The 12,635-nt window shown below is 48.0% G+C and overlaps 1 protein-coding gene across 1 annotated transcript in view; it reads left to right on the plus strand.

Annotated features, from left to right (window-relative positions):
- Nucleotides 1-291: 291 nt before the first annotated feature.
- Nucleotides 292-12,635, plus strand: part of ano1a (anoctamin 1, calcium activated chloride channel a) — a 34,116-nt gene continuing 21,772 nt past the window's right edge. Inside the window, 10 exon segments of the mRNA XM_057025402.1 lie at nt 292-624; nt 6,053-6,210; nt 9,059-9,406; nt 9,523-9,621; nt 9,942-10,093; nt 10,954-11,008; nt 11,334-11,385; nt 11,854-11,909; nt 12,065-12,106; nt 12,458-12,519. Coding sequence (XP_056881382.1) covers nt 564-624; nt 6,053-6,210; nt 9,059-9,406; nt 9,523-9,621; nt 9,942-10,093; nt 10,954-11,008; nt 11,334-11,385; nt 11,854-11,909; nt 12,065-12,106; nt 12,458-12,519 — 1,085 coding nt within the window. The 5' untranslated portion in view covers nt 292-563.

Consider the following 12,635-nt stretch of genomic DNA (forward strand, 5'->3'; position numbering starts at 1 on the left):
TTTCGGCTGAGTCAGCGATTTTTATTACTCGTAATTATAGTAATTACTTCGATTGGGGATTAAAATCAGCTGCTTTAACCTTGCACGCATGACTTCCTCTGAGCTTATTCTTCTTTTTCTGAGTAGTTATTTAACGAACTTGTGAGGTCAAATCATTTCGGACCATCTGCATCCGACAGCGGTCCGAACACGCGCGCCTGTTTTCCTATGGGACCTGAATGCACCATAATTGGCACGATTTTCGCCGCGCTCGTCGCGTTATCGGCCGCTTCATGAAATCATTTACATGTCGAGCATCTTCACCAACAAGCGGGTTTTGTGTTGCGCTTCGAGACGCTGCCTTCACGATTTTCACCTGCGAATTTCATCATTTCCTTCTCCATAAATTCTTCACCATCATTGCTTTTACATCATTTTCCACCCTCCTGTGAAAGAATCCGTGAGGGAGCTTTTTTCATGTAGCTGGAGGCGGAGGTGAGAATAGATGGTGAGCATCAGCGCGTCTGTAGATCCAGCGCGTCTGTAGGTCCAGCCGGTCTGTGAGGAGCGTCTTTTTCCTTCTGATGGAGCGACAAGTGATCGCGGAGGAGCCTGGCGGCAGCTGCCAGCAGTTCGATGGGCTCGGTAAGACATTTACGGACCCACACTGTCACCGCGTGTGTTTGATTTTCGGGGTTGACACCTTAAAGGTGTCGCTGATTGCTGCTGCTGGAGGCTCGTTGAAGGAGCCTCCACATCGCTGCCGCAGGGATTTCACTCGGCTTGAGCCGATCCGGCGCTGCAGGACCACCACAGGAACTGGACCCAGGTGCTGGTGCTTTTGCTGCATCGTCCTCTCTTAAGTGCGACATTGATGCATCGGCTGAGCCGCTGATGAGTTGACCCTCGGGTCCCCTTCTGCTGGTGCACGTCAGCGTCTGCTGAGCTGCGCACGTTTGCGCACGTTTGGGTACGTCTGGGCCCACTCTAGTCTGATTAGGACGACAGTTGCTCCACGATGCCCGACTATCAGCAGGAATTCGTCTATTTACTCGTTAACATCACCATTTTTAATGATCAAGACCATTGAATTCGCTCTGGTGTCGGCCACTTCCATAGAAGGTGTTACTTCCATCCTGGACCTCGGTGGTGTCCGTCCTGGACCTCGGTGGCGTCCGTCCTGGACCTCGGTGGCGTCCGTCCTGGACCTCGGTGGCGTCCGTCCTGGACCTCGGTGGTGTCCGTCCTGGACCTCGGTGGTCCACATTTGTTGTGTCATTGATGCCAAATAGCGACTGAATATACGTGATTGGTTGGTTTTCCCGAGGAGCACTTGCCACCCTCTCAGGTCACCAGTGTGGACCTTATGGAACGTTTATAAGTGGAACAGTGCTTATAGAAAAGCCCACTTCATAGCCTTGTAAACAGCATTCCACAGGAGAGCAGAAGACTCATGAGTCAACACTCACAACTCGAGCGTTTGGAAGCTCTGAGCAGCTGCTGGTTCAGTTCTTCACTGTAGCACCAGAACTTTACAGCTATGGGCATCATCAAGAGCAATTAGCACACTTAAAATGATCAAGATAATTGCTGTTGAAGCCCACGGTTGATAATCAGATGATTAATTGCTTGCCTTGCTAAATGGTTACTAAATGCTGATAAAGGGCCAAAAGCAGCTTTTGTGATGAGTTTAGTAAAATAGGCTGACAGAAGTCTACCAAGGATTATTATATAGTAACAATAGAATAATAATCATTTGTAGGTTATTTTGATCAATTGTAGGTTGGTATCTTATTTGGAAATACATATCGATCCCTGCTTGTAGTCATGAACCAGGCAGAACTCACTTTTCTGACGGGGAGTGTTCGTCACAGGCGGAACTAATATTTCGACGTCGTTTCAACCCGGATTCATTTTGGTGCCGTACGAGTAACAACTCCGCACTTGACGAGAAAGGTTGTGTTTTTGGTAGAGAGGACAAATCTTCCTGGACCAAAAGACAACCTTTAATCGCTTTAATCCAAGAATGACGCCAGTAGATGTTTAAAACGACAACTATGGTGAAGATGGTGAGAAAGAACTCGCCGGGGCGTCTCAAACTTGCGGCCGCGGACCGAATAAAGTAGAGTCGGACGTTTGGAGAGCATCACCAGCCCCCAGTCACGCCGTTAGCGACCGGAAGAGGAAGTAAAAACGCTAAAATGTTCTTCTTTCCCAATAAAACACACATCAGGCTGGTAGACCTGACCAACACCATCGATCTGTATGAGAAGGACAAGGAGGGAGATACAGACAGACTCGTTGACGCGCACGATGACGTGCACTGTGACCGGATGCTACGTCACAAAGCAGAACTGGCATCTGTCCGATCAGCGACACATTTGGATGTTTGGCAGCTCCAGGAGGAGCAGGAAGTCAGCCATGTTTAAGACCGCCATGTCTCAGGCCGCCATGTCTCAGGCCGCCATGTCTCAGACCCCCATGTCTCAGACCCCCATGTCTCAGACCGCCATGTCTCAGGCCGCCATGTCTCAGGCCGCCATGTTTAAGACCGCCATGTCTCAGGCCGCCATGTCTCAGGCCGCCATGTCTCAGACCCCCATGTCTCAGACCCCCATGTCTCAGGCCGCCATGTCTCAGACCCCCATGTCTCAGACCCCCATGTCTCAGGCCGCCATGTCTCAGGCCGCCATGTCTCAGGCCGCCATGTTTAAGACCGCCATGTCTCAGGCCGCCATGTCTCAGGCCGCCATGTTTAAGACCGCCATGTCTCAGACCGCCATGTCTCAGGCCGCCATGTCTCAGACCGCCATGTCTCAGACCGCCATGTCTCAGGCCGCCATGTTTAAGACCGCCATGTCTCAGACCGCCATGTCTCAGGCCGCCATGTCTCAGGCCGCCATGTTTAAGACCGCCATGTCTCAGACCGCCATGTCTCAGGCCGCCATGTCTCAGACCGCCATGTCTCAGACCGCCATGTCTCAGGCCGCCATGTCTCAGGCCGCCATGTCTCAGACCGCCATGTCTCAGACCCCCATGTCTCAGACCGCCATGTCTCAGGCCGCCATGTCTCAGGCCGCCATGTCTCAGACCGCCATGTCTCAGGCCGCCATGTCTCAGACCGCCATGTCTCAGACCCCCATGTCTCAGACCGCCATGTCTCAGGCCGCCATGTCTCAGGCCGCCATGTCTCAGACCGCCATGTCTCAGGCCGCCATGTCTCAGGCCGCCATGTCTCAGCCTGCTGTTTCGGTCTTTCGGGCTCTTCCCATCTTTACTCTGGTGTCCATCTGGTGTTGTAGAACGCTGCGCTCCTGTCCCTCCACAGGGGCCCTGCCCTCCAATAATTCTGTAGGAATATGTTCATTTGTACCGAAGCAGCAACTCAAGTTTGATTTTTCAAAGCCATCAAGGAAAATACACAAGTGTGATGATCAGAACCAGCCAACTTCCTGTCCAGGCTGGAACTTCCTGTCCGGGCTGGAGCAGGAAGTGGGCTGGTTTCTGCTGAAGTGCCACAGCTGCCCGTCTCCCGTCGACCCGCTTGGCTAGCAAAGCTGTGAGGAGATCCGCTATAAAAGAGAATAAATCCCATTTCCACCTGGATGCTGCTCTGACGTCACGTTTGGAACAAGAACATCTTTCTTCTCCTGATAATAAACAATAATATCGGAGCCAAAGAAGAGCAGCTCTTTTTATTTCAGTCATTGTTTTAAAAAAGAAAAACTGACCTGTAAAGTTGTTCGGTGTAGAAATGAGGCTGATTCTGGTGTTCTCCTCTTAGAACCTGATATTATTGACAGAACCGTGGAGACAAACCTCACATGCTCCAGGTCCAGGGAATGATCAGCTCTGCAGAATGTTTATGATAAAAAAGCTCCAGAGAAAAGTAGAGAGTTTATTGAAATATTCATGAAACGTTCAGCAATAAAATGGTGGAAAAGATCAGTCCAGGAGCAAGAGAAGAGTCCTGGAGGGCTGCTGGAGGTCGGGGGCAGGCTGGGAGTCCTCCAGCAGGTGGAGCCTGTCACCTGTCTGTCACCTGTCTGTCACCTGTCTGTCACCTGTCCGTTACCTGTCTGTCACCTGTCTGTCACCTGTCTGTTACCTGTCTGTTACCTGTCCGTTACCTGTCCGTTACCTGTCTGTTACCTGTCCGTTACCTGTCTCACCTGTCTCACCTGTCTCACCTGTCTGTCACCTGTCTGTTACCTGTCTGTTACCTGTCCGTTACCTGTCTCACCTGTCTGTCACCTGTCTCACCTGTCTGTTACCTGTCTGTCACCTGTCATTCACCTGTCTCAACTGTCTGTTACCTGTCTCACCTGTCTCACCTGTCTGTTACCTGTCCGTTACCTGTCTCACCTGTCTGTCACCTGTCAGTCACCTGTCTCACCTATCTGTCACCTGTCTGTCACCTGTCTCACCTGTCTCACCTGTCTGTTACCTGTCTGTCACCTGTCATTCACCTGTCTCAACTGTCTGTTACCTGTCTCACCTGTCTCACCTGTCTGTCACCTGTCAGTCACCTGTCTCACCTGTCTGTCACCTGTCAGTCACCTGTCTCAACTGTCAGTCACCTGTCTCACCTGTCAGTCACCTGTCTCAACTGTCTGTTACCTGTCTCACCTGTCAGTCACCTGTCTCAACTGTCTGTTACCTCTCTCACCTGTCAGGTCACCTGTCTCACCTGTCTGTCACCTGTTGCCGTGGTGACCCAGTGCTCTGTGGACTGCCAGACCTGACAGGGGTGCCTCTGGTCAGTACTGGATCAGAACGGCGTCTTCATGGTGCTGTTTATAACAACATGCTGTCAGTGAAAGCGCAGCAGAGGAAGTCAGTGGTGTGAGTTCTGTCAGGATCAACAGTGGCGACTCACACAGACAGGAAGCTGCACACTTCCCCCAAAATCAACAATGGGACTAACGCACCTGCACCAGTAGCTCCGTCTGTGGACCTGGGCCCACAGACAGAGGGTTGCTAGTTAAACACTGATGCCAGGAACCCTCAGAGCACCGCCCAGGGACCCTTGAGCAACACTCAGATAGAGCCCTGCCTTCACACACACACACGCACACACACACACACACACACACACACACACACACACACAACACACACACACACACACACACACAGGAAGGGTAAGTTGTCCTCTGATTATGGTGAATTAACCACAGTTACTAGCATAACAAGTAAATATAACTGAAGATTCAGTTAAAGACAGTGTAAGCAGTATAGTAATAGTATATTAATAGCACAATAATCTAGTAGTAATAGTAGTTTAATAGCACAATAATCTAATAGTAATAGTATATTAATAGCACAATAATCGAATAGTAATAGTCATTTAATAGCACAATAATCTAATAGTAATAGTAGTTTAATAGCACAATAATCTAATAGTAATAGTATATTAATAGCACAATAATGTAATAGTAATAGTATATTAATAGCACAATAATCGAATAGTAATAGTAGTTTAATAGCACAATAATGTAATAGTAATAGTATATTAATAGCACAATAATCTAATAGTAATAGTAGTTTAATAGCACAATAATCTAATAGTAATAGTAGTTTAATAGCACAATAATCTAGTAGTAATAGTAGTTTAATAGCACAATAATCGAGTAGTAATAGTAGTTTAATAGCACAATATTCTGTTTCCATGAGAAGTTTGTTGAGTCACTAATCTGGATAAAGACCTTTTTAACAACCTGACCTTCCCAATGCTTGAACAACTCATCTCTTGGCTTCTGCTCCTGCTTCCTCAGGTGATCCCTGGTGATCCCTTCCTCAGGTGATCCCTTTAGGCCCAGAGATCAGAGACGGGCTCATTGGGAACCGTAAACCTCACATAGATGTTAGTAGGACATAGGTGTCAGTGAGGGAGGTGCCCTGCTGACCCTTCCAGGGTGTGTCTGAACCCACCCACTGACTGCTGGGATAGGCTCGAGGCCCCTGAGCCTGGTTGGGATCACCCAACGTTAACAGAAGCTGGATCCTGGTCCCCAGGTCTCCCCAGAACTCTCACTCGTGCATCTAACCAGCGTCTCTGTGCTTCTCCCAGGTTCTCCTCCCCGTGCTTGTGAACATTCCGGCAGCTCGGCGCTGCAGAAGAACCTAAATATGACAAGAAGAAGCGACAGCTATCTGCCCGTCCCTGGAGAAGAGAAGAGCCTGGATGTGGAATTTGTGAAGAGCGAGGCGAAGAGCCACGAGTCAATAGTAAGAGAGGGGAAACTGCTGCTAGCCTGCGTTAGCATGAACTGGTTTCAGACCGTTCTAGACCAGCCACGGGAGGAAATAGGTTAAACGGATAATTGTGACACTTTTACAGGACTTTCTGCAGTGTGTGTGTGTGTGTGTGTGTGTGTGTGTGTGTGTGTTCCTGATCAGGTTCCTCAGCTCCTCACCCTTCTGCTTCTGTCTGCTGACTTTCTGTGTTTGACTGAAAAAAGACGACAGGAATTATTTAATTACTGAATGAAGAATTCAAATGTAATTAAAATTTGGAACTGCAGAGACACGAATGCATATTTATTTAGAACAATGTAAATATCACAAGTCTCTAAACAAAGAGAAGTTTGGATATTTCCCTGTGGAATCCGTTGGTTATTTCAGGTTTGGGTCTTTGAATTTTGATGATTGTGACTCCTTTTGGCTTCATGAAAACCCAAAGTTCTGGGGACTAAAACCCTCAGCAGGTTCCCTTCTCAGTAGAAGGAAGCACGAGGAGCTCCAAACCCTCCTGGTAGGCGACCTTTGACCCGGTACCAGTGCTCCAGCACCAGCAGACGACCCGGCTCCTCAACCATCACTGACTGGGGAACCGGGACACTGGATCAGACTCTTCCTCCAGACTCTGGCACCCTGATTCCAAATAAAGAAATGCTGAATTTATTTTGATCTGAAACGAGGACTTTGGACCAATGAGCAACAGATCCGTCCCCTGTCCTCAGCCCAGGTGAGACGGCTCTGATGGAGTCTCTGGACACCAGGGTGTGACAGTTCTGACCTTGTCCTGATACATCTGAGCCTGGTGGCTGTTGGAGCCCTGACTCCAGCTCCAGTCCACTCCTCCTGACTCCAGCTCCACTCCTCCTGACTCCAGCTCCACTCCTCCTGACTCCAGCTCCACTCCTCCTGACTCCAGCTCCAGTCCACTCCTCCTGACTCCAGCTCCACTCCTCCTGACTCCAGCTCCACTCCTCCTGACTCCAGCTCCACTCCTCCTGACTCCAGCTCCAGTCCTCCTGACTCCAGCTCCAGTCCACTCCTCATGACTCCTCCTGACTCCAGGTCCAGTCCACTCCTCCTGACTCCAGCTCCAGTCCTCCTGACTCCAGCTCCACTCCTCCTGACTCCAGCTCCACTCCTCCTGACTCCAGCTCCAGTCCACTCCTCCTGACTCCAGCTCCACTCCTCCTGACTCCAGCTCCAGTCCACTCCTCCTGACTCCAGCTCCAGTTTACTCCTCCTGACTCCAGCTCCAGTCCACTCCTCCTGACTCCAGCTCCACTCCTCCTGACTCCAGCTCCACTCCTCCTGACTCCAGCTCCAGTCCACTCCTCCTGACTCCAGCTCCACTCCTCCTGACTCCAGCTCCACTCCTCCTGACTCCAGCTCCACTCCTCCTGACTCCAGCTCCAGTCCACTCCTCCTGACTCCAGCTCCACTCCTCCTGACTCCAGCTCCAGTCCACTCCTCCTGACTCCAGCTCCAGTTTACTCCTCCTGACTCCAGCTCCAGTCCACTCCTCCTGACTCCAGCTCCACTCCTCCTGACTCCAGCTCCACTCCTCATGACTCCAGCTCCAGTCCAGTCCTCTTGACTCCAGCTCCAGTTTACTCCTCCTGACTCCTCCTGACTCCTCCATGACTCCAGCTCCAGTCCACTCCTCATGAGTGCAGCTCCTTCAGCAATGACCTTTGGGTCTTACCCTCTGTAGGAAGGGTCTCAGTAATTATCTTCTGGACCACTGTCAAGGAGACAGTTTGGCTCATGGTTGTTCCTGATACTGAAGCTGACTGAGGCCTTTGAAAGGATCTTTCTTTCGAGGCCTAGGCCTGGGTTCTCGGATCATTACCTAATTAGAGTGTAACACCCTCCCATTAACTTTTTCATAGCATTCTACTTTTCTGCTGAATATTCCTTCTTTCATGAACTGTAAGTTGTAAAAATCAAAACTCCATCCATCCATCCATCCATCCATCCATCCATCCATCCATCCATCCATCCATCCATCCATCCATCCATCCATCCATCCATCCATCCATCCATCCATCCATCCATCCATCCATCCATCCATCCATCCATCCATCCATCCATCCATCCATCCATCCATCCATCCATCCTCTACCACTTATCCGGGGTCGGGTCGTGGGGGCAGCAGCCTAAGGAGAGAAGCCCAGACTTCCCTCTCCTGCTACCTCCTCCAGCTCATCCGGAGGGATCCCCAGGCGTTCCCAGACCAGTCGAGAGACACAGTCTCTCCAACGTGTCCTGGGTCTCCCCGGGGGTCTCTTACCGGAGGGACATGCCCTGAACACCTCACCAGGGAGGCGTCCAGGGGGCGTCCTGACTAGATGCCCAAGCCACCTCATCTGGCTCCTCTCAACATGGAGGAGCAGCGGCTCTACTCCGAGCTCCTCCCGGATGGCAGAGCTTCTCCCCCTCTCTAGGGGAGAGCCCAGCCACCCTACGAAGGAAGCTCATTTCGGCCGCTTGTACCCGTGATCTTGTTCTTATCGGTCATGACCCAAAGCTCATGACCATAGGTGAGGGTAGGAATGAAGATCGACCGGCATTACTGCGGACGCCGCACCACCAATCAAAACGCATTTACACAAACATGTTATGATGTCAGTCTGTGTGTAATGATTCTACATGATAAATTTGTGTCACTCTTTGAATTGAATAACTGAAACAAATAATCTTTCTGTTGCCACGCTAATCCCTGAGATGCACCTGTGGAATATTTGAGAACGCTCAACTCAGAGCTCAACAGTTTACTGTGGAAAAGGTGCGTAAACGTGTTGATTAATCTGTGATATTTGGATTTATTTGCTTGCAGCCAATGAGAAAGATTTACGCAGATGAAGGTTCCCCCATGTACCCGAGATTGGGCCCATACTTCTCTGATGGGAGGCGGAGGGTAGACTACGTGCTGACATACCACATCCAGAAGCCCAGCAGCACAGGTCATAGGTCATCCAAAGTGACTGAGACCAACTTCATCAGACGACTTCGGCGGAGCCTCAGTATGAGGGGCAGTAAAGCTCCACTGCAGCCAAAGGACGACCCGGAGATCGTTGCTCAAGAGCAACAGGGCAGTTATCATGAGGATGACAAGCGCTTCAGGCGTGAGGAGTTTGAAGAAAACCTCCTTGACATGGGCCTCGAGATGGAAAAGGATGAACAGGTGGGAATGTGGATCTCTAAAGCTTCTGATTTTAATTGAGGAGGTATCTGATGTACTTACTCGTCTCCTGTTCTTCAGGAAACTACTGTACTTACCGTTCTCAGTTTCCTTTGTAGGGCCACTTCCCCAGTATTGGGTTTTTAAAAATTCACGCACCTTGGAACATTTTGTGTCGAGAGGCTGAGTTCATGAAGCTGAAGATGCCTACAAAGAAGGTATTCCATCTGTCAGGAAGTCTGAACTGTATACAGCTGCTACTGCTTTTGGGGGTTTTTAAATTCAGTTTTAGTGATGAAAAACAAAGTTCAAATTAGGAACAATTCAGAATATACATTAAAAACAATCCAAAGTGCCTCCGTGGGCCTGTTCGTTAGCAGACGTTGTTAATGGCACGTCCATCCGTCATGGCAGGAGCTTTGGGATGCTGACCGACAGACCGACCGACCGACCGACCGACCGACCGACCCTAAGCCTTTGACACGTCTGAAGGACAGTCCCTTTGTTTCATGTCTGTCATGGTTTTGCTCCTCTGCAGGTTTATGATGTCAAACAGGGCAGCAATCTCGTAGAAAAGATCCGATTGTTCATTCACAAGGTCACAGGACCGCTGCATCCCAAAGTAGATGACAACCAGCCACAACATATTAAATCCCTGTCTCACCCATTCTCCAGAGAGAAGCAGCATCTGTGAGTAAACCACGTTTCCTTTTTGCTCCTTGCATCTGTCCGACAGTAAAGCTGCTGTTGACTGAAGCTCTCACACAACCTGGTTACTTCCAGTACAGATGAACTCCAGTTCTCTGTTCCCTGAAATATGCTTGAAGACACACTCATAATTGACTGTCAGCAAAGGGTTGAGAAGTTTATTGTTCTTATTTTGGTGTATCCTCTCATCTGACACCACTCCAACCCCAACCCCAGACCTAACCCTAACCCCATCCCCAACCTGACCACAACTCCAATCCTTATCCGAACCCTAACCCCAACCCCAACCCCAGACCTAACCCCAACCCCAACCCCAGACCTAACCCCATCCCCAACCTGACCACAACTCCAATCCTTATCCGAACCCTAACCCCAACCCCAGACCTAACCCCAACCCCAACCCCATCCCCAACCTGACCAAACCTCCAATCATTATCCGAACCCTAACCCTAACCCCATCCCCAACCTGACCACAACTTAAACCCCAACCCTAAGCCCAAGCCCAACTGTAACATTACCTCCTCTTCATCCCACAACAAAACTAAGAGAAACTGCCTGAATTATTATTTTGTCTTCTGTGTTTTAGCCTTAGCCACCGAGCCAGACTCAGACATGAAACACAGCTTTTTAATCACATTCATTCATTTATTCTGCCACTGTGAGACATTCACTCATTCATCTTTTATGTTTGAAATGAACGGTATGAAAATAAACTATCCAGCACAATAGGTCTGTGCTCACTAGATGACCACAAGCTAAATGTGACAACCTCCTTCTTTTTCATGTCAATCAATTAAAAATGTGACGTGCACTTAAACCTTAACTCTATTCTACGTTTCCAGCTTTGATCTCTCTGACAAGGATCATTTCTTTGACAGCAAGACCAGGAGCTCCATTGTGAGTATTATGAAAAGAAGAGTCGTTCTCACTCCAAATGAAGATAAAACGAGCATTTCTTTTCTGCTGTGGCTAACATCTTTATATGTCGCTCTACTATGTGCTATGTTGGCCTGAAATGCAAAGCTGGAAGGAGGGGTACTAAAATCTCCCCACGCCACATCAGACTTTAACTAGTTTAAAGCATTTTCTCAATGAAAACAGTTGTTTTCATCTCAGCCCAAGTGAATTATGGGCCGTTACATGAGTCCATCCTTAGGCTACCAACATTATCTATATTCTGCTCTATCATATCTAAAATATGTGTCATGTTTGCTGTCTTCAGGTTTATGAAATACTTAAGAGGACAAGATGCACTAAAGCCAAATACTCTATGGGTAAGGTCTATATTTTTAATATAAGGCATAAATTATTAGGACTTTATCTAAAGGCCAGTATGTAATTGTGATCAAAATTCTAGCTTTTTTATTTAATAACTAAAATCCATCTGAAACCAGATTTTAATGAGTGATGACAGTCTGCCAGGATGATCTGCAGACATACCCTGAGCATAATGTGCAAAGTTCTGTAAACTAGAGGGATTAATTCTCTATTGTTATTTTTATCTATCTAAACTCCTTTAATTACAACACTGATAATTCTACTTTGGTTTTCATATTAATTTCAGTTTGTGAGAAATATGTTAGTATCAAGGACAACCACCATATATAATTTACACATCATGATGTACTCCTTTAGGTTTGGGCTAATGTCTATGTTATAGCCTTTTTGGTCAAATATATTTATGTCAGAGAATAGCAATAAAAATGCTAAACCCTTATAGCTTCAATGCTCTTTCTTAACAGGGATCACCAGTCTGCTGGCTAATGGTGTCTACGCGGCTGCTTATCCTCTCCATGATGTAAGTTTCTTCATCATTTCTCTGCTATAGAAGAGACAGAGACGCTTATTTACAGTCCCACTGGAAAGATCATGCGAGGAGAATCACAAGATCAAATATAGGTGGAGAGAAAACTGCTAACTGCTGCGTCTGAAGCTGTTTATGCTACATTACAGGGAGACATTGAGGGGCCAGATGCACCAACTAATGATAGGAAGGTGAGTGGAGAACGTTTATCCTTTCCCTGAAATAAATCACTTTAGGAACCTGCCTGTGAATAAACTTAGAGTTGATTCAGTTTTGATCATTTTGGAGTTTCACAGCTATAAATAGTAGACAGGCTGAGATGATGCATAGCTCAGCACATTCTGTTAATGGCTAGCTCATGAAACGATACTCATGGATGAGGCATGTTTACGAGATTCATGGTATCTTATGGAATATTCTTGCTTTTATTTAAATGACATAACCCACGGGCTGTAAAACTGATCCACAGCTCTTTTACTTTACTTATATTTTTGAAAAATAACTATCATGATTGAATGAGCATTTTAATATATCGTTTTCAGCTTCTGTATGAGCAATGGGCCAGCTACAGTGTCTTCTACAAGTAGTATCAGCCTATGGACTCATCAGGAGATCTTCAATCCGATACATGTCGGCATGCAGACTGACAGTTGTGGCACTTCTGATTTCAGCAGCCAGCAAGCACGAAAAGAGGGGTTAGGCTAGGGGTTAGTACCATAC

Source organism: Takifugu flavidus, chromosome 2 (assembly GCF_003711565.1).
Source record: "Takifugu flavidus isolate HTHZ2018 chromosome 2, ASM371156v2, whole genome shotgun sequence".
Lineage (NCBI taxonomy): Eukaryota > Metazoa > Chordata > Actinopteri > Tetraodontiformes > Tetraodontidae > Takifugu > Takifugu flavidus.